This window comes from Diadema antillarum, unplaced genomic scaffold (genome assembly GCF_040938485.1).
Source record: "Diadema antillarum isolate AM-2024a unplaced genomic scaffold, OU_Dant_1.0 seq00001083_RagTag, whole genome shotgun sequence".
In the NCBI taxonomy this organism is placed as follows: Eukaryota; Metazoa; Echinodermata; class Echinoidea; order Diadematoida; family Diadematidae; genus Diadema; species Diadema antillarum.
This window is the reverse complement of record NW_027271903.1, coordinates 455,455-483,349: the sequence shown is the minus strand read 5'-3', so window position 1 is coordinate 483,349 and position 27,895 is coordinate 455,455. Positions and strand designations below refer to the sequence as shown.

The 27,895-nt window shown below is 37.7% G+C and overlaps 1 protein-coding gene across 2 annotated transcripts; it reads right to left on the bottom strand.

Annotated features, from left to right (window-relative positions):
- Positions 1-608: 608 nt before the first annotated feature.
- On the bottom strand, positions 609-27,895 carry LOC139743451 (thiamine-triphosphatase-like). 2 transcript variants are annotated; one of them, XM_071653933.1, is made up of 3 exons: positions 27,115-27,895; positions 12,647-12,763; positions 721-831 (listed from the first exon to the last, which is right to left on the bottom strand). In XM_071653933.1, exons 1-2 carry the CDS (start codon positions 27,692-27,694, stop codon positions 12,684-12,686), a joined length of 660 nt encoding a protein of 219 aa, XP_071510034.1. In that variant the 5' UTR covers positions 27,695-27,895; the 3' UTR covers positions 721-831; positions 12,647-12,683. The 2 variants fall into 2 exon arrangements, with proteins under 2 accessions (XP_071510033.1, XP_071510034.1); XM_071653932.1 differs by lacking the exon at positions 12,647-12,763 and having other exon boundaries at positions 609-831.

The window sequence follows — 27,895 nt, the reverse complement described above, 5'->3', positions numbered from 1 at the left end:
TGTCAAATTGCAAGAACAAAATCTCACAAAAATGCCTTTGACCTCCTTATTTGCGAAAATATCTGTATGCAAAAATAACAGCTTTTACAGTAACATACAGAAGTGAAAACTATGGTGAGCCTGTTTTAACTGCAACACAATTCTGGCAAAGTTATGTCATAAAATTGAAATGACAACAACATCTTAAATCCCCTTCCCCCACAAAAAAAAAAAAGGAACAAAAAATTAAATCAAATCATAATACAATCTGGTGCTGAAGTACCATTATGAACCTCTAAGACTTAGTTGCCAAAGTAACTGAAATCAGACAACTTTCTAGCATAATCTAAATATAACCCCAGACTTCATTGAGCCTTGTTTTTTAAATTCTAGAAATACTAAGAATGGCTAGACAATGTATAATGACAACCAAAATGACACATAATAAGTGTATTATAAAAAAAAATATATAAAAAGGACTTGTCAAGCATGCTCTTGAGTTGGAAAGAATTAAGACAAAACACTGCAAGAAAAATCTTGCTGTGTGTTGCAGCTTTGTTGAAACTCTTCAACCCAACCTGACAGTAAATTATAAATTTCCCAGTTTATATTCAACAGTTCCACAACAGTTAAGAGACCACAGTCATCAAACAGTGACTGTTACAAAATATCAAAGATGAAAATAGTGACTTCAATAACTCCCGAGTGTTCGTCCATCTCTAGAACAAAGCTAGTGGTGACCCTGGGGCTCCCTCAATACACCAGCTCTGACCAATGTCCAAAAGTGTGCGGGGCATTGCTTGGCGAGGTACGTCTCCAACTTTCCCTGGACAGGAACAGTGGACTCCAATCCTATACAAAGACAGAAAGGATAATAAATTTTCAATGCAATACATGAAAAGAAGAATAAATACATTACTGGCTATTTACATTACAAGATCAACTATTCTTATTGATGACTGTATGGTGTGTATGTTCATATCTTCATATAACACAAAATTCAAGTGTGTTTCACAATCCTTGAAATATTTTGGGATGATGTATACCAACCACTGATATTTGTGTGTGTGTGTGTGTGTGTGTGTGTGTGTGTGTGTGTGCTGGGGGGGGGGGAGGGAAGGGGGAGGGTGAGGGTTGGGGGAGGGGAGAGGTGAATATGGAAGGCATTTAATATTTTTGATAGTACATACTGTTAGGAAGGAAAGTTAGGGAGAATTGATTTGGGAATGAGTTTTATTTTAGATATAATATACTTCCATCTTTTAATCTTTTTTAATTGGTTAGTATACTTGCTGTATTATTTTAATTCCATTTGTCACAATTGTGACTTCCGTCAATTTTTATTTCCAAGTGCGGAATCGTTGTTTAAGGGATTATTTATGTTAAGTTGTACAGTAATATCAAATTGAATTGTTTTTGGTATTATTTGAATGGAAGCGAGTGAATAGCATTGTAAAAAGTGTGTGTGTGTGTGTGTGTGTGTGTGTGTGTGTGTGTGTGAAAGTATGCTAATGGTTGAAATATTCTTTTGTGAAGTACTGTGGAATGACTCAAACATTATCAGGTGGCATAATCATTTCAAAGTTAAGCAGTTTGCTGAGGCAAATGCTAATGAATGCTAACCTGATCCTGGTACAAGATATTGGTGGGGGGGGGGGGGGAAGGCTTGACATGAAAGCATTAAAAAGCTTTGCATTTTTTTTAATGTGTTGATATCAAAAGGTGTACATGTGAGCCACAAAAAGCCACAATGGTTAGAGCTTGCAGAAAATTAAGAGTAAAGCTCCCAATTGTAGTACATACACAAAACATATCATCTTTCCTCTGTTTGAATACAACTTCAGCATCATCAAAAGATTAAAGCACTCCTATCATGACGAAAGAATCTAATCTTATCCATACTTCAGTAATATAATTAACCTGATACCTTTATTCAGCTAGAGGACACCCTTGAGCATATTCTGGAATTCTATAGCTAAAGAACAGAGGCATGATTGCGTCCTAATCCCCATTCTAAGGAAATAACATACACAGTCTAAAGTTCAGATTCTTCACAAGATGGAGAAACACTACAGTTTGTTCCTTCCTTTTATCTCAACTTTTAAAATTCATAATATCCAACACAATTATGTTCCATGGATGGGACTGTTTATCACTTGTGATTAACGAGCCAAACATTAGAGGAATCCAATGAAGTCCTTTACAAAAAGTCTATCTTGATTCAAGATCTTTCATTCCACCTCATCCCAAATGGACATGTCCACTTCATCCCGACGCAACATCCCTCCCCAACACGAATTCCACGAGGGCAGCACACTCCTCTCCGAGTGATGCAATTGTTACGCATTGAAGGCAAATGGATCTCAACTTGACGTCTCTAAAGTCAAAATCTTGTGTCGGAGTCCACATCACCAGTGACTCACACATATTAAGAGCTAAAATAAGCCCAGCAGTGACAGACAATCTAATTAAAATTTTTCTTAGGAGGGCAGAACTTTGACAAAGCCTTTTTTTTGACAAGATGCAAAGGGTTGAGAGTGAAAGAGGCCTCTGTCTGTGAGTCATCTGCCTCTAATCAGGTGAGAAAAGGTGGGCCATGCAAGCTTCCTAAATTTGCATTCCACTTTTGCTCCATTTTTAAAACAGGAGAAAAAAAACTAGTCAGAATTCAGGGCATAAATTGATCTGAGTTTCATGAGTATTGGAGTATTAGTAATGGGGTAGGTGACCAACATTTTATAAGGTGAGAGTTTTAAAGAGCACTTGATTCCATGCTGTGGTTAGCTTTGGTAAAGAGAAAAACCCAGCATGCAGAATTGTAGAAGCTTTGCAAAAATCCGCCATAAATTAATATTAAGTAATTCTAAGGTTTCTAAGTTTTGAAAGAACATCAATCTCAGTTGCAATTAAATATGCAAATTAGGTTAATGAAAGTCTCCAAACTGACCAGCACACAAATCTTCTTTAAACACTATTTTCCAGCAAACCAAAAGAGAGAAACTAGAATCCTCCATGCAAATTATGTTATGTTGTAATAACCTACACAGCAATGATGATTTTGAGAAACAAGATGTAACAGCTGGTAAATTATTAACTCATATCATCCAATCAATATTTTTGTGTACAAAGCAAGAGAACAGTTCCACATGGACATGTGTCTAAGTGTCTGCAGGGGCGGATCCAGGAATTCCGTAAAGGGGAGGCGCCTTTACAAAATTAAAGAGGGGGTGCACGTGCCCCCCACATTGTTTTCTTTTCATTTCTTTTGTTTTAACAAAAAATAAAGAGGTGCATACCCGGTGCGCCCCCTCTGGATCCGCCACTGGTCTGGTATCACTGTTTAGTGAAACATGGAAGGTTAACATGCCATAACTTTCATATCTCATGTGTGATTTACTTTGTGTATCATTCTATTCATCACAGCAAACCTGAAAATGGGATCATTGTACCATAACCTGTTAAGTTCCTGGGGAATTACGCTGGTGAAATTATCCTCTGATCATCTTTGAATTGGCACCTCTGAATTTTGCCATATATCTGATAGAAATTTACATAAACTTGCTATTTTACAGGAAAAAACAGGGGCTTTAATCATGAAAATTTGTGAAATCACATCCATTTAAAGTGGTTTGTTTCATTTCGTATTATTTGTTTGCAATGCATTGTTCCCTATCTGTATCATTTTCCAGTTTAACTTCTTTCAAGCACTTCAAACACTTTTGTGGATAAAGTGCTTTATAAGTAGCTATCATTATCATCAATATTATCATTATTATTATATGAAAAGATAATGGAAGCACTGGCGATAATGACTGTAACAGACTTGATAATAGGGAGCTTTATATTTTGACGCGCGGATGTTTGAGACGACGAGTGCGCTGGACGTTCTCCTCTCCCCTGCATTGCGTTGAAAAGTAGCTTTAGATTACGCTGGGACGCAACGTATATGATCGGTGCATGAAGTAGTTCTCTACGTTGGAAAGTGTGCGGACGTAAAAATAGCCCAGTACGCGTAGTGAAAAACTCAGGCGACGCAAGCCAAAAATAGATCGACTTGACGCGCGCTACTGCGCACGCTCAGAGCATGTTTTTTTCCTTTAAAAGTCCGCGTGCCTAAAATCTAAAGCTCCCTAATGATAACTATGGTGCTGTGATAAAGATGATGCTGATAATGAGAATTATGATGAAGACAATGAAAATGACTGATAACAGGCAGGTTGGTAATAATGATGCTCCTGCCAAGTGGTGTCAGGATGATGATGAAAATAATTGTCATGGTGATACTGATGATTTCATAAATAACATGATATGCACAGAAAATACAAAGATAGTAGTAATAATGAATAAAATGTGGTGATTAAGTGTGTATTAGTATTCAAGGAGATCACTCATTAGATACTGCCACAATATATGAAAGTACAGCAATGGCAGGGATTAAATGATAATGAGTCTACTTCTGATTTTATCTACGGACCAAACGGTACAATGACTGCAGAGATACATATAGAAGTTTACAGGATATACATTATTGGTTTTCTGGAGCACATATTATGAATTCCATTGCCCTCACACAAGATACCATGTATTTCATTGTTTTTAAAATTGTTTTTCAAGTTGAAAATAAGTCAAAACCACCATATGATTATGTTCAACATTGAATAATTCTGGTACATGTTCATTGTTCAAGAATATGATAACTACAAGAACAATTCTGAAATGTTATGAACACCTATCTTGTAAATTAAGGTATCAGATATTGGCTCAAATAAGCTAGACATATGACATAACAAGCAAATACAAAATCCAATTCACATCTCATCACTAAGCTGGAAATTATGAGGGATGTTCATGCATAATTTCATCTATTGAGATGAATAAAGACTTTAAATCAGAATTAAGTTTTCAAGCAACTTTAAGTGATAGACTTCATAATTAGCTGCTGTGTAATGAGAGCAAAAACCAACAACAAAACAATGGGTGCCCAGCGACAGGTGGCTACAAACAAATATGTTGATCACATGACTGTGCAGATTCAATCACTCTGAAAGAAAGACTGGACGAAAATCACATATTGGTTTTTCTATGTAAGACTAATAAGGAATTTCTACTGAAGTGTATAAAGGTCATGTGACTTTAACAAGCTACTTCACAGACAATGCGAGATAATGACACTCTTGATATGCTCCTGATTCTGCTTAATGTTCTTACTTTCATACAAAACATTCTCTTGACTTATTTTTCAACATATATCATTTCTTAGAAGCTAGGACACTATACCCTAAAAAGGTCGCTTTATACCCTAAAAATACCAAACAGAACAAACACACAACAAACAAAATATGAATTGATTTAAAGTACATAGACTGTAGCATATTTCCATCAATGGCTGCCATATTTGGCTTGACATTATCACTGTTAAAACATGTTAATAATTCATGAATTCATACACTCAAAGGCCCCACTCTGAATCTCCTTCACCCTGTTAAAAGTTTATGTGCCCCTTTTGCATTCCTCAAAATTAGATCATTTCATAAGGTGGCATATTGTGAGGTAGGTCATTCAGACCCTTCCTCAGAAAAAAAAAAGAAGAAACTTCTCAATGATTGAGAGGAAACAATACTATAGATTTTCAGCAAATTTATTTGGACCCCCAAAATTCCAACTGTTATTCTTGGAACAATAAGGAAAGTGTATCCTCAAGAGACATTAAAGTTTTTCATTTCTTGATTAAAGAAAAATTCTGAGTTGCATTACTGTAAGATTTCACACATAATGTTGGGAGACATTATTCTACAACCATGCACAATTTTGTGTTGTTTGCAAAAGGGATATACGACTTTAAGGTATGAACTTACACCCTTCTGCAGATTACTGCAAATCAGTTCCTGTTTGACCAAGCCTGAAAAACAATGTAGGCCACATCAGTAGGTTAATGACCAATATAACTACCCTGCCAACTCACTACATTCCTGGCATGAGGAAAAAAGAAAGAAAGAAAAAAACTGGAGGAGGAAGTAGATAATTTCAACATGTGGGTTTTCACAGGTCCTTTAAACGCTTAAGGGCTTTTTACACTTGCAAATTTTTGCTTAGTCCCGTACCAACGGTGGGGCTAAGGGGGGGGGGGGGGGGGCCTTAGCCCCACCGTTGGTACCGGACTTTCCTTAGCCCACTTTCTGTTTACACTTGTTTTTGCAAAAGTGGGCTAGCCCCACTGATAATCCCGTACTATCTGGCCCTGCAAAATAGCAGGGTTAGCACCGCAATTGCGGTGCCAAGCAAGCGAGTGTAAACAGAACGAAAAAATAATCCGGGGCTAAGCGATGGAGATGAAGTCCGACCCCCCACTGACCAATCAGAAACGAGGTAATCGAGTGCTGCCGGTGCGTGCGTGTACTTGTACAGTGCACAGCGTAATCATGAATATTCATGTGGTTTGGAAAGTACGGGGCTAAGAAATATGAGTGTAAAAAGGTCAGTTTTCTCCTTAGCCCAGAACAAGAGCTTAGTACGGGATTTATTGGCGAGTGTAAAAAGCTGAAAAAATTGGTACGGGACTAACGATAGTCCTGGGTCAGAGAAAGTACGGGGTTAAGAAACACAAGTGTAAAAAGGGCTTTAGATTCTCCAACCAGGTAAATCGAAATGATGAATCTCTCAATAACAATCTATCCATACATCCTGGCTACACTGTGATCTTAACAATTCATTGTCAAGTGGTTCCTGACAACTTAAACTTTCACTTGTCTCATCATTGCTCTTCCTTTTCTTTTTTGTTGTTGTTGACAAATTTGAATAATATGTTAAAAGTCCAACATAAGCTTTATATTCTCAAAGACACACTGCAAGAAATATCTTATTATTATTATTATTTCTTTTTTTTAAAATAATGATACAGTCTTGACACAGAGTTCTCTCAGATGAAAATTTAGAAAATTTGATTTTGACTACAGTGTTCATGAAAAATGTATAAATTCCTTATACCAATTTCTGTGTATGTAATTTCAGGCACAAACATTCTTTGGATAAATCTTAAATTTTGTCTGAAGTCAGCTAGTCCTCAAGGTATCATATAGGCCTACTACATTGCTTCACTTATACTTAATTCTGAACATTTTTTGCTGATTCCATGTGGAATTCTGCTGATTACTCAAACCATGCTGGTCTTCTAATGAGTACTGCTCTGTGTCTGTGTTTGATAATGAGACTTCTTATAAGTGAAATCTGACAAGATAAAATGCATCAAGCGTGCTGTCATGCTTCCCAGTATGAACAAGCCTATCTCATACTGCTTGGTTGCATGGTCAGTGTTCACACTGTATGTTTGAGGACCATGTGAAACATGATTAACATAGTGCCAGAGGTATCATTTAAGTAGCCGAGGTAAGAGCGGTTAAATATGTTATAGCTGCACAGCTTTACCAAGGCACAACAATTACAGCATGAAAAAAAAAGGACAAGAAACAATGACCTGGCTATGATATTTGGAGAAATTGGTAATTTCCCCCAACCCCACCCCCTTTCCATGTGCTGGAGAGTCACAATACATTGGACACTCTGTTGAGTTACAGCTGAAATAGCTGAAATGAGATCAAAGCAACACTGGACAAATAATGAGAGGATGATGATTATGGATGTAGGAAAAAGGAAGGAGAGATATAAAGATGGAACATTCACATAAACTTTCGCACAGCTGTAATCCTAATCACTCGCCTGACTCCTGTAAGACCCACTTAGAGACGCAGGGATCAAGAGGTGACAGAGAAACAATGGTACGGCTCTGATTCGCTCTTTCCTTGCCCAGTTATGTCAACAATGTTCGAGGTGATAATATCTCGGGGTTTGACTAACCAGAGAGGAAGGTGCCACAGGATGAGAGGAAATCTCAGCGTTTTTTGGCAGCGTATTGCCTTACATCATTAGCTGAGCAATAACTAAACTAATCTGTGTCTTAGCAATAAACAAGGGCAGTAATTTCAAGAGAGTGGAGGGGCGGAAAAGGGATTGTGCACAGCAGAAGTAGTGAACTTCCTGTCTGCAGTCATGTTTATCACTTGCATTTTCTTCTTTGTCGACAACTTTTTCTTCTTTTTTTTTTTTTGGGGGGGGGGATTTGATCAGGGAAATGGTGCCATGGAAGGCAGTTTTACGACAGTAATAAGGACGCTGAAAGAAGAGCGGTGGTTGCAATGACGCAATGCCCTTGTAACCACTGAACTTGACTCCACGTCTCTATGTTATATCGTTGCCTGAACTTGGAAGGTCTTTCCTCTTTCCTCGTATACTTCTTTCTTACAAATCAACAGTTCTAGGACAAGGCCATGGCTTGTTCTCATTTGTATATTTGTACAAGATGAGAAAACAATCAGTACCCCAAAATTGATATCCCATCAAGGCAGTGCTGTATACTGCTTGTGCCACATTTGATACGTCAGTCACATATCGCACTTTACAAACATGTCTATTTACTTGGCATAACACTTAGTCCCAGCTATGTAACACCGCGTAAGGGTTCAACACACATGGTACTGAACAAAAATTGTATCACTAAATATGTATTCTCTGGTATTTTGATAGATTTAAGAAAGAAGGTCAGTGTAAGTAAGTCTTATACAGTAGAACATTGTATGTAGTGCTGCAGTAATATACAGTAGAACATTGTATGTAGTGCTGCAGTAAAGGGCAATGCTGGAGTAATAATGGCAGAGAAGTATGGGAGAAGTGGTCATACCCCACTGGCTGCTGGGGTGCACAATGTAGTACAGGTAACTTCACTTACATTCCTTTGGGCTTGTTCACTGATGATAGTAAACATTGACTGACACTTAAAAATGTACACACTTTCTTTGGCAGGACCTCCAATTTCAATTGAACTGTGCATGTACTAAGTATAGTCTAGGAACTGCCTGTGTCAAAATTCTTGTGCTGACTTCTTTGAGTAATTTTGAATACCTTCCTTAACAATGAAAATTCCCTCCTTGCTTAATCACTTTCACCGACATTTTCACTTTTTGGCTGCTTTCATAATGGCGGCTACCACTCAAAGTGCCTTTCTTTGTGAGGTAAATGATCCCTCTTACATACTGCAAGCATCACAAGGCCTACTTCTGGGCAGGAACCCCTGTGGTAGTTTGTAGATAAGGACCACTTCCTTGACAAATGAAAGTAGACATTAAAAAACTGGTGTCTAGGAATAATAATTGTGTTGTTTTTAATTTCTTGTTCCTTCTCTACAGGCATCTGTAAGGAAATCTGTTGGTGCATTGGATGAGATGAAAACATTGACAGTTCTAATGTCGCTGTACCTCCATGAAAACTCCTTCACGTTCACATGGCCCATGAAGGTACCGTTGTTCAATGACAGAGTTGTCACTTATATGTAAATGAATAAAAATGTCCTCCTTGACGTACACAGGTATTCAATTAACCTTCAGTAGCTATATATGTCACTGCTGCAAAGTTACCCTCCAAAATTCTTCTCTATCTACCTCCTTACTAAAAACAAGAAACAAAACAAAAATAAACAATAACCCCAAACAAACAAACAAACAAACAAACAAACAAACAAACTCAAAATGACTCCCCCAAAGCACAACCAACAACACAGAAAACCAATACATAATGTAATTTATACTTCTACAGAAAAACAAGAGACCCGCGGGTCTAGCGCTCACCTGAGTATCGCAAGTTCACCTTTCACGCAGTCACTAATCTAAATTATTCACAGCTCTACCAAAATTTGACCAGGCATTCTCAAGTAGAAGATGAAAATGTACAATAAGGGCCCAATTTTTTTAAGATTCCTTAATTTGGGGGGATTGGGGCCCCCTGGGGCCCTCTGGGTGGGGCATGGTGCCCATTTTGATAAATTGAGATCCTGACCCCCTAGGGATGCTACCTGCCAAGTTTGACAAAAATCCATCATGAGGTTTTCAGGAAGAAGATGAAAATGTACAATTCAGGCCCCCATTTGGACCCTTCCAACCAACCCCCCCCCCCCCCTACCCAAGAGGGGCATCCCTGGATCTCCTATGAACAAACTAGAAACTACAGTCATTAATGTACTCACTCATAGTATTATCTCAGCTCTATAACTTCTGATTCTAGAGAAGATTTTAAAAGATTCCTTCATTTTGGGGGGTTTGGGCCCCCTGGGGGCCCCCTGGGTGGGGCATGGTGCCCATTTTAACAAATTGAGTTCCTAACCCCCTAGGGATGCTACCTGCCAAGTTTGGTGAAAATGGGTCATGGGGTTCTCAAGAAGAAGATAAAAATGTACAATTTAGGCCCCATTAGGACCCCTCCTCACCCCTCCCCTGGGTCCCAAGGGGGGCACCCCTGATTCTGCCATGAACAAACTTGAAACTACAGTCATCAATGTACTGACTCATAGTATTAACTTAGCTCTATCACTTCTGGTTCTAGAGAAGAAGATTTTTGCAGATTCCTTAACTTTGGGGGGTTTGAGCCCCCCTGGGGGCCCCCTGGGTAGGGCATGGTGCCCATTTTAACAAATTGAGTTCCTAACCCCCTAGGGATGCTACCTGCCAAGTTTGGTGAAAATGGGTCATGGGGTTCTCAAGAAGAAGATGAAAATGTACAATTTAGGCCCCATCAGAACCCTTCCCCACCCCTCTCCCCTGGGTCCCAAGGGGGGCACCCCTGATTCTGCCATGAACAAACTTGAAACTACAGTCATCAATGTACTAACTCATAGTATTAACTTAGCTCTATCACTTCTGGTTCTAGAGAAGAAGATTTTTACAGATTCCTTAATTTACGGGGGTTTGGGCCCCCCTGGGGGCCCCTTGGGTAGGGCATGGTGCCCATTTTAACAAATTGAGTTCCTAACCCCCTAGGGATGCTACCTGCCAAGTTTGATGAAAATCGGTCTTGGGGTTTTCAAGAAGAAGATGAAAATGTAAAAAGTTTACGCACGACGCACGATGGACGACGGAAGACGCACGACGGACGCCGAACGAAGGGCGATCGCAATAGCTCACTTGAGCCTTTGGCTCAGGTGAGCTAAAAAGCATTGGATTTAAAGTTACCGGTAGATGAGTTCATGTACGTATACAATTATCTACATCTTTAGTAACCCTAGTCTGATGTAGAATAATAAATATCCCAGTGGGGGGAAAAAATCTTTGGTAACCCTGTACTGCAGGAAATATGATTGGCTTACTTGGGTAAGGGATAGTATTGTGTCTCAATGAGGTAACAGCAAACACAATACTAGGATATATTATGTACATTGTGAGACACATTTATGATAGGAAACACAATAGAAGGAAGATATCGGTCACAATGGCTCTTATCTCATTATGTGTGCATTACTCATGTAATGGTATGTGTGTCGATGCAAATTCAAACTCTTCAGATAGGAACCACATTTGATAGCACTCTCAGGATACAGGTGCAAGATAATGTTAAAGGGATGGATAGCACTACCAAAGTAATACAGATATCATTATTTTTTCTTTTGTCCAGTCATACAGATGAAATACAAAAGAAACTTGCTGAAATAGAAATGTTGCTTGGTCAAAAAATGCACTTAAGTATTATAAAGAGCAATATGTAGAATATTTCAACAAAATATTCATTAGCAAGTCTTATTGCACAGTTGAAGTGATTAATACTAGTACTAATGTTTTTTGTTTTGTTTTGTTTTTTACATTTTGGCCAGTTTCCATATCTCTATAAGGTACATATGTGGTACATATACACTGTAAGAACAACATGTTCATGTTTATTTCACTGGTAGCAAAGTTTGACTGCCTCATTAAAGCATGCTTGTGGATTTGTTGCATACTGAGTGCAAGTTATCTTCCTTCAAAGATTATCTTAAAACTATCCTCTATTTGTTTTGCTGATGAAACCTGTCTCTTTGGAGAGAGTTTGGTCAAAATGAACTTTGCTTTTACCAATAACACAAAGACTACAACAAAGAACAAACTGAAAGACTATCTCTCCTGAAAGCCTGTCTTTCTAACTGACAGCATTAAAAAAAATATGGATGTGCTTACGTGTCTGAACAAGAGGAACTGGAAATATAACTTTACAGAAGACTTCTTCTCTATTGGTTTATACAAAAGAAATCAAAAGCCTTCTTAAATAAAAGCAAATCCATGACTGACATGCCCTTCTTATGCTACCATGATGATAAGTTTGATGACTTTCTAAAATACAGTATTTCAAAAGTCACACTGACAGAAAGTACAAGTCTGATTCCACTCAAAATTTACCCTGGCTTGTTACTTGCTTTGGTTTTGAATGACTAGTCCTCAAGCGCCCCATCAATCCCTATAAATTTTTCCTAAAATTCCTTACAATTTGTCAAAACATCACCTCATGAAATTTTACAATGTTAGTATCCATAGCGGAAATATTACCTTTGTGTGGGTGATTACCTCCATAGCTTATTTACCCCTCATTCAAATATCATATGCATGATGGGAAAACATTTGTGGTATGCTGGTATGACAAGGTTTATCCAAGGTCTCACTTATTATCTGTCTTTATTTCCTCATACACCTGTCACTCCATCATGCACTTGCTTGGGTCAAAGGTCATAGACACAGCTATCTAATGAAACAGCCCTCATCAACATCTCTGTACATGTACGGTCAACTACAGAAACATAATCATCTGTAATATGTGTACGTACTTGTGGACAACTTGGGGGGCGAGTTGGAGTTGGGCATTTACATGCAGTTTGAGATGAAGGAGGTGACATCAAGGCCCAGGTACTGATCGGGACAGAGAGAGGCCAAGTCTTGCATTCCTGCAACGAGAGACAAAATGCAGACGATAGCTCAGGAAAACAAGTCCAGGTAATGACTACCTCTCAAACATTGTACTGTACAACAACAGCTAACATCCTACAATGTTAAACATCCTTGTCTGCATGCCATCATAGCATCAGCTAAGTTTACTTCTGTATGGCAATGCTTGAGCGATGACCAGATATCCAATGGTGTCATTCACTCAGAAAATATAGTGGGATGTCAATCGCAATCCAAATACAAAGATTTTCTTGCTCCTGTTCAGATTGAGAGAAATGTCCAGCTAATTGCCAATCATTAAAATTTGTCAGTCGAACTGTGCATGCCCTAAATCTTCCAAAAAGGTGACCCTTGAATTTTGTTTGTGTGCTGTTTTGATATTAGTTTTGAATGACAGGACAAAAAATCTCAAGATTTTTTGTTTTAATGTTCACACACTCGCCACATTTCAAATTATTGTTCTATTTCTCAAATTATCACAATAATTCTGATATAATCACAAGATTTCTTGGGTTTTGGATCATCGCCCTATTCAGTGAGATTCTTGTCCACACAGGCAAAAATCTTAAGACTGGAATCGTGATGCAAATCTTGCCATTTGTGTCCTGGTAACTCGCATTGGTGTGAATGCCACTATCAATATTACTATGTATCACCTTGGCTACCTGTTCCAAAAGGAGTTAATATGTGTATTCTTCTTCAATCTATACCTACCACTGGCTGCCTTTATTTACTTTCCCATGTTTGAAATGCTTTTCAATACCCACTTTCAAAATGTGTCTGCAAATGCCCTTTGGATTGTGTTTCTAAAGTTCTTGCATACATCAACTCTGTTGTAAGTTGATTGAGAGGCCCTGTCACTGTGCATCCCCATTGCACATTGTGACCAAAGGAGCATACTCTAGTAGATGTGTAGTTGGCAGTGGTTGGCGTGAGCAGTCAGAGCTATAAACATATTTCAAAATGACTGAGTTTATCAACTCTACAGAGACGCGTTCCTGGCTCAAATGCATTTGTGATTGCACTTTTTTTTTCATGTTCTAGAAACCTGTTTGTAACTCCATGATCAAAACCAGCTTTATGTTTTAATATCAACTGCCCAAAAGTCCCTGAAAGTTGTTAGGAAACCTTAATTCTGCACCAGAAGTGAGTTGATAAATGTACCAATTGTTTATACTGTAGGGGATCTCCCTAGCCGCATTTACACTTACTAACATCGCGATTTTTAAAATCGCGATATTTTGGTTCCACCGTTTACACTTGCGCAAAAGCACGCGAAGTTTGAGCGTCACGAAACATCGCGATTTTTTGGTCGGTAGTGCTTAGTGCGCATGCGTAATTTACCTGTTTTCAACACGGTAGCTGAATGGAAGCGCGCGCTATATTCTGTTCGTTTTCACTGCAGTACAGTTTATTTTGATCACAGCTGGCTGGTTGGAACGTTGAGCCAGGGCTTTTTATCAGTACAATGCACACATAGATTTGTGCTTCTCGAGACTGTTTACTTACGGTTAAACTATATAGCTTGCTACATTAGATCACATACGTAGTAGGTGTGTAAAACTTCATCTACAGCAGCATTCAGGAGGATCATGAAATTTTGCCGATATGACGAAAGTGGGAAGAAAGACTTGGAAGTTAGGTCTGGTATTTTATCAGGCGACAGCAAGAACTTACACTTGTGACGTACTCCTGAGTCCTGTATTCCACAAACAACGTACATAATTATCGAGAGCAGTACGGGCACTCTCACAATCTGAATCAACGAATTTCTGGGAGAACATTATTTTGTTAAGTTGTCATGGGGTGATGATACGTGGTTGGAGAACTTCAGGTTTGCTACCAGTAGTAGTTTTCACGTACAGTGTACTAGTTTCATCAGGGAGGGGGAGGTGAGAGACCACGAGCCGACCGAGGATCGGCCGTTTAGGACCTGTGGCTGTACACAGCTGTCTATACCGTTGCCCTCTACACGTTCCAAAGAGGGATCGGGAGCGCGCGTAAACTCCCGGTGCAATCCGATACCGAGAGTCACGTGATGAAAAATCGCGATATTTCTGCAGCTTGGGTTTACACTCGCTAACTTCGCCTCAAACTTCGCGATGTTCCAAAAAATCGCACTCCGGCTGGCGATTTTTCTGGCGATGTTTCGAGGGCGTTTGGGTGTAGTTGCTTAGCAACTTACACCCAAATGTCGCGATTTTAGAAAAATCACGATTTTTCCAAGCAAGTGTAAATGGGCCTCCTGTTACTTTGAGAAAGAAATATCAAATTTTGTTTTTTTCATGGAAATCCTTTGATATGGTCATAATCTATATATTGTTCATATCATATGTGAAGTGTTTTTGTTACATTGTAGAATGTTACTTTCATATCATCCTCTTCCCCAGAAGATATAAACGGATTGAAAACATAGATTACAGTTTTTGATCATTATACAGCAGAAACACTTCCTTTCACTCGAGTCTTCAGCAGAATCAACAACTTGTGGTTTATGGTGCAGAATGAAGACATGCCGTGTAACACTCACACCTATGACCTTCCAGTAATGTGGAAAAAAGGGATCACTTTCAGACCAGGCAATTAAAATATACATTGGAGAAACCAACCATAATTTTACTAGTTTATCCAGAAAAGAGCTTCTTGTGTTTGTTTCCTTTTTTTCTGACCTAACTTATCAAAGATTGAATTGCAAAGGTCAGGGTGAAATAGGAGCAGTGGGAAAAGGATGGTAAAGTGAACCAATGCAGCATTACAGATGTTAGTCACTGGACTGACAAGATAACCAGTTAACAATTTATGCAGAAAACTAACAAACAGTCAAAATGAACTTGGGGAACTCTCATGCAATCTTTCGTACGTATGATATGATATCACAATAGTCTTTTAAACTCTTTAATGGGATAACTGCTGTACTGAGAAAATCAGGGACTGATGTTTTACATCCACTTAGGGAATGCTTATCTTTGAACAATACTTCCTGGTGTCTCTAGTTGATATATGCTTAACCCATTGAAGATTAGTCCGAAGTATACTCAGGCAGGTGTCTATGGGAAATGGCTGTTATATAGCATAATTAGGCCGTCCTCAGTGGGTTAATCACAGCCCTACAAGTGGGACTGATCTTCTGTATGGTAACTTCAAAAAGAAAGAGAGAAACAATGAAAGCAAGAAAGGAAGAAAGTAAGAAAGAAAGAAGAAAAGAAAACATTGCAAAGACTGTCAAAGAGAGAAGTCAAGAGTGCTATACAAACAACCTGTACATAAAGGCCATCTGATCACAAGGGTCTCTGTGTGTATACGGCTTCACTAGGCACAGTCTGCACAGGTAAATGCAGGGTACATTCGATGGAAAAAAGGTAACTGTCTTGCATCGGTGGTAAAACTACAAAACCCTGTGCAGCCGAATGATCCATTCAGTAATTCCATCAAAGTTATCAGATGAAATGGAACTGATCCTACCAATTAGACGAATTCTAATCCAATCAGGCATATCCCTGTCCGTGGGTTAGTAAGCTGCAGCTCTGCTTCTCAATCTCTATCTCTCTGTATGGTAAGGTACTAAATATGCATGAAAACGGTGTGTCCCAATGGAAATATACAGTAAGCCACAGCAAAAATGCAGATTGCCTAAGATGGAACCATCAAATATTAATTGCACTGAGGTAGCTAAAGGTAATCACCTCTATTTCAAGGCCTTGTAGGCATCATAGTCAAAGATGCATGTTTTTAGTATCATTTGCTTAACTGATGTACTGTGGAATATCTGCAAAGTGATTAAAAAAACATCTTTCACCTAAAATGTAGAAATTCTTTTCAGGAAAATTTTTCTCACTTTTCACTACACTTTATCTGAAGACAGTAATTCATGGCAAAATGTCACAAGTGAAACTTTAACTCATACTAGTTACATTAACATTGTTTCATTCCTCTATGCAGCAGAGAATCAATTTGATTGCCATACTTGGGAAATCCCCTCACAGGATACCCAATCTGACTATTGTGCATTGTGGAACAAAATTAAGTAAACAAGGAAAAGCTTTCAATTTCCACATAATCATTTGATTGCACAAGTCATTCTCCAACCAACATATAAGGAAACTTGTCTCACAGGAGTTGAGGAAAAACACATGACTCAAATCAACAGGATTAGTGACAGTGAAATAAAACAAACTACATCAATGTATAACATTAAAGTTATGCCAGTTTATCAAGATTGACAAAAGGTTTTAGGAGCTTGTGAGTGGTTGGGGAGGGGGTATGATGTAATGATATTCCACAGGGCCTCACAACCATACATCCTAAGAACTACAATATGTACCCGGTACACGCACTGTCCCCAAATTGTGACAAATACAAACACCAACAGTATCGGCTTTTCCAAACGTGTTTGAAAACACGGTTGCATTTATCTATTGCCTGAAAATACCTCAAACGCATTTAGGATTGTGACTGTGCCTTAGCAATTTTTTGATAAATGCATCCTAGGTGATATAATGAGCAAATAAGAAAAGCAAGAATATCCATATTTTCAAGTTACTTTTTTGTTTTGGGGGGGGGGACTTTAAAATCACCAGCTAGTTTCATTCTTACCCCTCTGTTCAATAGTTTATAGTTCACACCTTGAAACATGTTATTCAAGGAAATACTTTCTTCTATTGTCAAACTCCATATTTTCCTCGACATTGATCCCTTGGATACCTTTAAAACAGGAATTTGCATAGGGGGTCAAACCCCCCTGGAACAGGGTCCCATTTCATACACCTTCACCCCAGGGCTATGATTATCTCCCTTCTCCCTGGAGTAATATGATTAACCAGCAAGCTTTGTGAACTAGGCAAAGCTCTGCCAATCAGCGCCATTTTGGCATTCACACTTGAACACAATGACCCGCAATTTCAAATTCAACAACGTCTTATCTCGGCATTTTACCAGGTGAGTCATATAATGAGGCCATTTTCAGCATGTTATGACTCATTGCTACATCTGAAACTTTGGCCAATATAAGCAGAATTCTTATGCTGAATTCTGTAGGTGGATGGTTGACAAATGATTATCAAAAGGAGACCCCCTTCCTCTAAAGCTCTGATGTGTAAATCTCAAACTCTGAAGAATTCTTCTATTTCTAATAAAGCTGAAATGAATCCACATGATGTACACTTACAATTTTAAATACCTTTTCTTAATTGCAATGATGACATGTAACATGAAATTGTTTCAGAGGGTTTTATAGCCCCTTTCTGAGCAATTTTACTCATTTGAAAAGCACATTTTTAAAACACACCCCTATCCAAAAGAAAATATATTGATGCTGCCCCAAAACTTGTGGATCAAAACATTTTGATAAAAGGTACTAAATCCATAAATGACTCACTGTGTGTGTGTGTGTGTGTGTGTGTGTGTGTGTGTCTGTGTGTGTGATACTGGATGAATACAGAAAAAAAAAAATAAGTGAGAACTATTACAATACAGTCAAACCTGTCTATAGCGGCCACCTAAGGGATACGGAAAAAGTGGCCGTTATAGACAGGTGGCCGCTATAGGCAGGTAATCCAACTTTGTGTGCATTGCCTACATGTACATGTATCATCGTTGTATATACATGTACATTTATGTGTGTACATATGCACACGTGTGTATCATGCATAGAACAATGCCGGTGTTTATGAAATTGTTGCACAGTACACTAGATGCAGCATGTGCACAGTCATGAATTAGTGCATTATTGTGACTGAATAAGTGATGAATGCAACGGTGGCGATCACTGAATGTTGCCCAGAAATGACTGGCACGGCTAAAAAGCAGAAAAACACCCTGAATTATCAGCTCGGCTACGGCTCCATCGGGTTTTTGGCCGCTATAGACAGGTTAAAATCTACCGCGGGAAACAAAATTTGTGGCCGCTGACCGCGTTAGACAGGTGGCCGCTATACACAGGGTCTTTAACATGGCTTTTCTCTCGGGGGGATTTTTCAGTGGCCGCTATAGACAGGTGGCCGCTATAGAGAGGTGGCCGCTATGGCAGGTTTGACTGTAGTTGGTATGTGAAATCATCTGTTATTCATACTTACACCTATTGTAAGTGTGGAATATTTCCCAGTGGGGGAAATGGTTTTGAACTCCCTGTAAACAAACTGCAACTCCATAAAAATATTTTGTAGATATTCTAATCTACACATAATACAAATGTACTCCTGTTTGATAACAATAAATCATTACAATTCATACATGGTATACATAGTATATAGATTATTATGGAAATCACAACAATACAGTCAAACTCTAAATGAGGAAGGACATCAACTAAGGATTATTGAAAAGGGAGGACCTGACACATTCACCCCTTTCTGCGCCAGGGACTTTGGACAGTGTGTACAACAATCTGGAGTTTTCTATGCCAATCCACACTCACTGTACACAAAGGGTTAATCACATGTTCCTCAAATCTCCATTAGCAGACATATGGACAAAGTACGCCCTTGTGATGATCACTGAATTTTCCCTAGCACTATTGAATGTAAAAACTCAAATACCAGCAGCACTATTCAATTCCATAAACAATATGTTGACAATGCTGTGCCAGTGCTAAGCTCATGCAATATTTGGTTGTACAGTTAAAATCATAAAGCACTATCTCTATCTCTAAACTACCATAGGTTTGTAGATTTTCTCAGCAATTGTTACCCGCTGGGAAAAGAAATATTCACTGTAAGCTCTGAAAATGTATTTCTATTGTGAAATGACGATGTTTTAGTAATGACAAAATGAAAAGAAGAAGATATAATAACTGCATATATGATCTGTACATGTCTGCTGCACAGTAATTCTGCATTACAAGAAGTGCACAATACTGAAAATGTGACCCTGTTTGACCTCTGTGTGTTGCGCGTGGGTGCGTAAGATTACCTCATTCATTTGCGCGTAGTGTACTGCCAGCGTATGGAACTGATGGCTGGTGAAATTTTTTTTACATTAATATGCAATAGGGAGAATCCCACCTGTGGATGTAACTAGTATAAAACCCTCTGAGGATCATTCACACAATATCATTGGAATCAGGTACAAACTGGTTTTGTTCGAGTTGATCACAGCTTCCCTCAAGCTGGCTCAGAATATCCTCTACCTTCTCTTTTGGGATATCACATTTTTTCCTTGAATTTTTGCTCTTTCAGAAATTATGTTAATTGAAATTTAAATGTTCACAGAAAACTATGAAGTCCATTATTCTGAGATACAAGTATGTGTATAACCAAAAGCCCTTGTTGTAGTTAGTTTATGGATTTCTACAATACAATGTTACACATGAATGCATTTCTTTCCATACTCTGCTTATTCCCCCTGGATATGAAGCTTACTACCTTTGATTAGAGAGAGAGAAAAAAAAAATCCCTCTGCTCTAATAGTGTAATGAACTTGACGGAGAGGGCAATGAAATTTCTTAATTAAATAATAGGCTGCTAGCTGGTCACATATTTGGAACTAATTTGTACTAGTGTAGTGGGCCTTTCATTAGCAGAAATTAACTGCACGCATACAAAACATAATGTCCAATATAACAAGGGTAAGACAGCCTATCACACTGCTGCACACATGACAACTTGTCAGGCTGTAAAACAAACTCAAAAGCTGTCTTTTCATGACGTTTGAGGAGTCCAAAGTACAAGAGACATTGGAAGTGCTATAGAGGAATTCAACACTGTCTTGATACTGGCACATATGACAGTGAAACAAGCATAAACCAACATATTTCATATGTAAAACAATCAAAAAATAAAATGTCTCCAGCATATTATACAACTTTTTTTTTTCCATTACAAACACTCACAGCAAATCTAATGATTACTTAGATTTGTTATTTTTACAAATCAATGCCAAATCTACTGTATGAACAAGAATTACACACAAGTCTTTATTTGTATACTGTAAAAGTGGATTTTTTTTGCACAAGTAATTTTTTTTTTTTTTGCACTGGGCCAAGTGAGATAAATTTCATGTGTTTCTAATTATGCGTTATAAGGACATTACATAATGGTACATGTAACTTTGTGTGCTTTTATTTTCACACTAGTTTCAAGTCTCGCGAAATGAGAGAAAATTTCCATTTCTACAGCAGGTTCTTGATACATTCTTAAAATATGAAAAATTCCTGTAATGACTATAAGCTCACTCATAATTTGTTAATTACATGTATATACTGTTGAATCTCTTAATAACGCTAGTAGAAATGATACAAATATTATTGGTAGCTGCTGCAACCAAAACCACTTTCTAACTGAAAGTATGTGAGGAGAGATTCCTCTTATAAACAAGTGTTGTAAGCCATTTCATGGCTAATGATAGTAGAAATAGACAAAAACGGAGGTTTTCCGTCATCTGAGTTTTCCTCCATACGCTTTTCTGCATTTTTGAAAAGGGGTGGGGGTAGTAAACTTTATTTCTAGAGTAAAAATCTGTCAAACCAGACAGAACAGTAAATACACCATAGACCCAACCAATTGGTCCAACATTCAGAAGTTCAAATATTGATTTTAAGTCCCCTTGTCAACAGACTGGAAGATAGCCAAACTCTGTTCTATACACTCTCAGACAGGCCTTGTCCTTAGTTTTTAACAGTACTACAACAGTTACTCTAATACCATTTAGTTCAGGAGCAGTTCACAGAAATTTGTGTCATAATTCTAACCCTGCAAATGTGAGGGTACTTTTTCTCTGCTTTCAGCAGTCTGTCTTTTTCCCGGAAGTTGGACTGATAAGCATTATATATATTTCAAAAGATGCTCATGAACAGATTTCTGCACACACGATGGTTTCCTTAAATCTACAAATAGCTCCCTGTGTTTCTTTTTTTTTCTGTTAAATATATTAGAACATAGTTCACATTAAATTTACAGTAGCACTTCCAAGAAATCTTCAAAAGTAAAAGCTCACTTTTGAAATTTGTGTCGATGCTATCATTTCAATAAACCAGAAGTGGCATCAGGAGGGTGTTTCATCAACGCTTGTCAGTGCCGACAACTGTTGGCGCTGACCAATTTCAGCAAAATCCTTGGTTTTGATTGGCTGAGATGCTCTGGTCACCGACTGTTACTATGGTGATTCAAGTTGTCAGCACCGACAAACGTCGATGAAACACCCCCCCCCCCCCCCCCCCAAGTCACACTAATGTACATTATGTATAGGTGGAAGTGAAATACATTATGTAATAACTTGCTAGTGCTAGTGGGGAAAATGTTCCTAAATGTCAATATATGTTAGCAAGACATGTTAGTATTAAACAGGCCTATTTGCTTCTTGTTTCTGAGAGAACACAAGGTATTTTCAGTGGCAGTGTGTAAGGGCAAACATACAGATTTCGTACTCCATATTGATCTCTTTAAACATTTTGATATTATATTCCTGTTTTGATAAAGACACTAATAATGTGACAATTTGTTTTGCTTTAAGATTTGAAAACTATATTTTGGTGAAGCATTGTTTATTTTCCATTTGTGATGATTTAAGTTATTTCTCTGTCATCCATCAACATCTATGTTTCTGGGACATGTTCCTTCAGTATCAAACAGAAGGTAATTTTTACCTCACAGGACCCTAAATATATTGGGTGACACACACATAAAGGCCATTTCATGGTTGATGGAGCTAAAAACAAAACAAAAGAAAAGAAAAGAAAAGAAAAGAAGACAAAACAGACTTGTAAAGTGTTATTTCTACAAAGAATGCAAAGGATAATTTCATGAATAGATCCAGGTCATTTATCACTATAAAGCCATCTGCGCTTGTACATGATTATTGTTTTTAAACGGCATTCTGCATAATTCCATGAAGTTTATTAAACAAACTGTGCCTTGCCATACAGTACATCCGTCATATATGTTCATTGTTACCTACCGTATTTCAGTTGTACCCAGAACTATTCAAATGTCAAAAGAGACAATTTCTTCACACTTTTCAGCCTTTAGATTCTACATGAAATAATTCATTGTGACTGTAATTATTCTGACATGGTGCATTACAAACAATCAAATCACTTAACATCAGTGTTCTACACTGCAACCTGTAATTAAGTTGTCTACTGATGCAAAAAATGGTGATGCTATAAAATTGCTGTGGTTAAAACGCATCTAATACAAACTCATTTATTATCTCCAGCAACACAAACTTGGATAATTGATAGCTGAAGAATACAACATTTAGTTTCTATTTTACAGGTGTTTTACCTGTAACCTTCCACACATGTAAGTCATTCATCCAAAATAGTGCAGTTCATAGTTATAACAACAGATGTGCTAATTATGTTTACCCTTTTACCAATATAATTTTTCATAGACTACAATTAGATATATTGGAGCTAAGTGCTGGAATGAGATACCTGCTATTATCAAAGAATGTCCTACACTCTCATCTTTTAAATGTGAATATAAAATGTTTTTAATTCAAAGTGCAGCTGAATAATTCTTGGGATATTTGCCTTTTTGTTTTGTTTTGTTTTGTTACCTTTTGTGTGTATGTTGTCCTTTCTTACTTGAAATTTTGTGTATAATTTCTAATGGTATAGGCCTAGATTTACTCTTAAAATGTATATTTTTGATTGCAATTTGTAGCCTTTTCATCTGTGAGGGAATCAGCTTTGATAAGTCCTATCAATTATGGTCTTTTTTTTATTCCCACACATGCTAAGTATATCTTTTGCATTATTCCTTTCGTTTTCAATGTAAACGTAATGTGCAATATGTTATGTCCATACATGTGTGTCTTGTACACTTTTTAGCATGTGGAATAAATAAAATTGAATTGAATTGAACTGAATTCTCAGAAGCATCTACATACAATTCAAATGCAGACAATATGCCAATTTTGTGAGTCACAGCACCTTAAGAGTCTGTCTTTGAAGCGGGCAATTTTCAAAGATTTTTGCGGACATCATGACATGCTATACACACTTGAGTATTGGTCAAATATTGAGTTCTCTTAAAATTTGATTCTTTGTATCTAGAAATTTGCCATTTTTTTTTTTTTGTGTGTGTGTATTTTGCATGAAGCAATTGACTTGCTTGTAGTCAGCTAATAACCAATGATATTCCACGTGATATTGTATTGTACACACCATATATTTAGTGAGACTAATTTTCGTTAATCAAGGACTTCCCAACAATTTGCGAGTGGTTGAATTTCCTATTGTGGAGTAAAGAAATGAATGGAGAAATGTATGTATGCATGTTGCAACCACATCAGCATCAGAGTAAATATTTTGGCATGTAGCACCTGACTCACAATATTCATGAAAATAAAATTCTGTGAAATATATATGGCATATATGCAGTATATATTTGTAATTTACTTTACCCTGATCAGGAAAATGTCATCCTGAAGTGTGTACTCAACAGTACAAATGCAGTTATCAGAGCTATCAAATTTAAATTATTGACAATTTTCACAAAAGATCTAATAGCACAGTTTCTTTATTGGATTATCTTACTCGCTGGAGAATTATGAAGTAATAAAATTATGATCATTTGAATACTAGCTACCCCTCAAGTTATGTCCTACTCATATATCAAACCCATGGAATCAGCTGTCCATGCTACACAGCTTCACATATTAAAATATTATGTAGGCACAACACAATTCTTCCCAATTGAATATTGTCCTTCTCACACGATACTTTCTATATAAGTCTCCTAATGATGGAGCTAGGACATTATTTTTACAGAAAATGTTATATTATAATAGGAATTTAATACCCACATATCATACAATGGTTGACGATGGTTTTAAGACTTAATCCCTCCAGTAACCATCTAAATGAAACAGTTATAAAATTCTCTGCATACAAGTGCACGTTCTGGTCATACATCGTATGTCCAGGGCATTTGTCCCAAGGTGACTACAGTTGTACCTACATGTATAGCTGTTATCAATTAAGATAATAATGAACCATAGAATGATACCTTGATAATAACTGACAACCAGACAAAAAAAATCTTCAATTACAAATAAAAGTAGCCCAAGAGAGCTTTTCTTCTGTTACCACTGGGAGAAGAATCTCACAAAGTTGACATACTGACCTCAAGTTGGGCACAACTTTCTACTAATCTGTTCAATCATATTATCATGATCGAAGGGCTGAAACATTGCTTTTATCTGACAAATTTTGTCCAAATTTCCTTCTTCTCTCTATTAAAGACACTTTCTTGAAAAAAAAATGAACCATCATTTACTAAACATTCTTTGAGATAACAACCTTTCAAATATATTGTTTCATGTCTGCATGTCTACCAGTAAATCATTACCATTCTCCCTAAATAAAGAGCATTTCATGGTATTTGTAGCATAGTGAAACTAGTAAGAAGAAGCGGTAGTACTAAGTCTATGTGTCCAATCACGCTCATAAATGGAGTGAGCAAGTTACGTAAGACAGGAAAGGATAATGCCCGGGAAGTGAACACACATCCTGTTGTGACGCAGCATGACCGGCAAAGAAAAACAGAGAGAAGAACTATGTACTGGAAAATGTTTTCATGCTAAAATCATAGCTACTGGGAAAATAGATTAAGTCTTAGATGATTAGACAGTCAAATATCTACTAGTAAGTGTATTTGTATCAACTTTATCGATACCCATTTTGAAACAAATTCATCATTGAAGCTATCACTTGCATGTTGTCCACCATCAAAGTGTGTTCCACTACTCTCACTAAAAAGAGAAAATTATTTGATTTGGGCAAAGTAAAAGTAAGGAGTGGCTGCAGCAAAGGAAAGAGATCTTTATCATGCATTAGCACAAACAGAGATTATAAAAAAATGCTTGATGAATTACACAACCACTGTTTACCAGACACAACTGACAGGCGACTTTGTACTTGCACAACATTGAGTTCATGGTGGCCCAGGGCCAGGCAAAAAGACTCAGGGATTTTTTGATTGAACTGAAGCCAAAAAATACCATCCTGATAGAGAATGTGGAAGGAAATGGACAAACTTCCATAGAGAACCATGTATATGTCATAGCCAATGTTTTTCTAAACATTTCTTGTGGGCTAAGGATAATTTATACTGTAGCTTTGGACTTGGTGGTGTTGATACCAGGGTGTTTAATTTCAATGTGGCATGAACTGAAGAAGATACGTTATATATCATAGCTGTACCTCTTACATTTGTTGAATTTTGTTAACCAATGACATTTTGGCAATGGCAATGAGGCAACTCCACATGTATGACATTAGGTCTGTGTCATCAGAGAGAAGTTTCAAAATAACGTAGGCAATACCTACTATTTTGTGGTTAAGAAATTAGCCCCATGACAAATTAACCCCTTACTAGTGCAATGAAGATAGATGCAATAGACCTTGATTCCCCTCCCCCCCTCCCCGGTCCTGCAGTCCCCACCCCCCCCCCCCCCCAACACTGAAAAACGTTCCGCAGCCCCTGGGGCAAGTGTATTTCCCCCATCACCAAACTTTAATGACAGCCTATACATGCAGAAAACAAAGACTGTTTGATGTGGTAAAAATGGTACTCTTACATTTAATAACTATAATATAAATGTTCTAGAAAGTTATGAAAATATTCTAACAAACTCACAAAATACACATTTTAAAATAGAAATAGTTTGCAGAATACCCCATGCTGTGTGTATTGTTCACTTCTATACAGTATATATATATATATATATATATGCAAAAAGATTTGCACTGGCATTTATATGTTGGTCTAAATAATTAGTGTAGGATGTACATAATGAATGGGAAGTTTTCTGCGTCAGTAGGGTGGCATATTTTGCAAAAAAAAAAAACCCAAATCCTAACAAGCATTGAGGAACAATATTCTGTACCCCGGTTCCTCACCATACTGATTGCATACATCGTAACACATTCAAGCAGACTGAAATTCTTCACAAGTCTGAATAGTGCTACGAGATACACAAAATTATTATTTTCTTTGTAACACATAGGCCATACTCTGCACAGCATTTCCACATACCTAAACGAACACAACCAACAGTCTATGGGAACTATGTGAATACATGTAACTTGTTTCGTACTAATGTATGAAGCATATGTGCAACTTAGCGTGACATTTTGCAACTGTGCCAGTTTCATATAGGACTATTTAGTATTAAATGCCATGATACTGCACCATTTCTTGTTTCAACTGTGCTTTCTGGCCTTTTCAATCCCAGCATTACCCGGTACATAATCTGTTGGACCAAAGATAGCCCAGACTGGGATAGTAAATAAAAGTTTAATCTATAATGTTGTACGTGTTTATTGCGATCACCAGTCTCTGGCAAGCACATCTGATATCAAGATATAGTACAGTATCTGCAATTAACCTGATTACATAATGTATACCTAGGCTCTCTGCAAGTGTGTGGATGTCTGCTATGGCCTTGCTGATCATTTCTCCATCATTTTCTTCAACCATCATCTCGATCTCGCCAACCTGGAACCCAAAGTCTGCTTCGTCAACAGTTACAGAAATGCCCCCTTGAAAGCTGTAATTCTTGCGGTTGCTTGTGAAAACAGCAAATGGTTCAAGTCCTCTCCTCTTTACAAATGTCTCAACAAGCTGAGATTCTGAAATATCTTTGGTGGATTGTTCATTTCCATTGACAACATCTTCATCCCCTGTTGACAAAATGGCCGACAACTGTGCAAAAATATCTGTTTCAGTCGTGACCTCCTGATACTGTGTACAATCGGAGTCATCTTGTCGATTTTTAGGGGGCATCTTCAACTCCCACTTGCTATTTCTGCACCTCAACCAGTAATCTCGCTTTGTTAAACTGTAATTCTCATCGTCAAAATAACTATCTGAAAGGGTAACTTCCCCGCTGAACGTCCCACCAGCGTTGGCAATCTTGGCACTAGTGTCACCGACCACGAGAAATTTGCGTTCGATTTCTACCATCTTACCTCCCTTCGATGACATATTTCATATCCTTAAACCAGGACGTGTCTCCCCAAAATGACTTGGTTAAAACCACGGGAAACAGAAATACATGCTCCGAATATCAGTTGACAATTTCGTGTATTACTGCACACATGCACAGATCACCCATACCGCGTTGAAACCTACTTCGCACGTGTAGAACGGTGTTTACATTCCGCAGTGCATGCATAGTCACACATG

What these genes read in the sequence shown, in the direction of transcription:
- LOC139743451 (XM_071653932.1), bottom strand. Translation starts at nt 27,694, where the DNA reads ATGTCATCGAAGGGAGGTAAGATGGTAGAAATCGAACGCAAATTTCTC. An exon ending in CACACTTGCAGAGAGCCTAG is followed by an intron (nt 832 to 27,114) that starts GTATACATTATG and finishes GTCTTTGTATAG; the next exon opens with GATTGGAGTCCACTGTTCCT.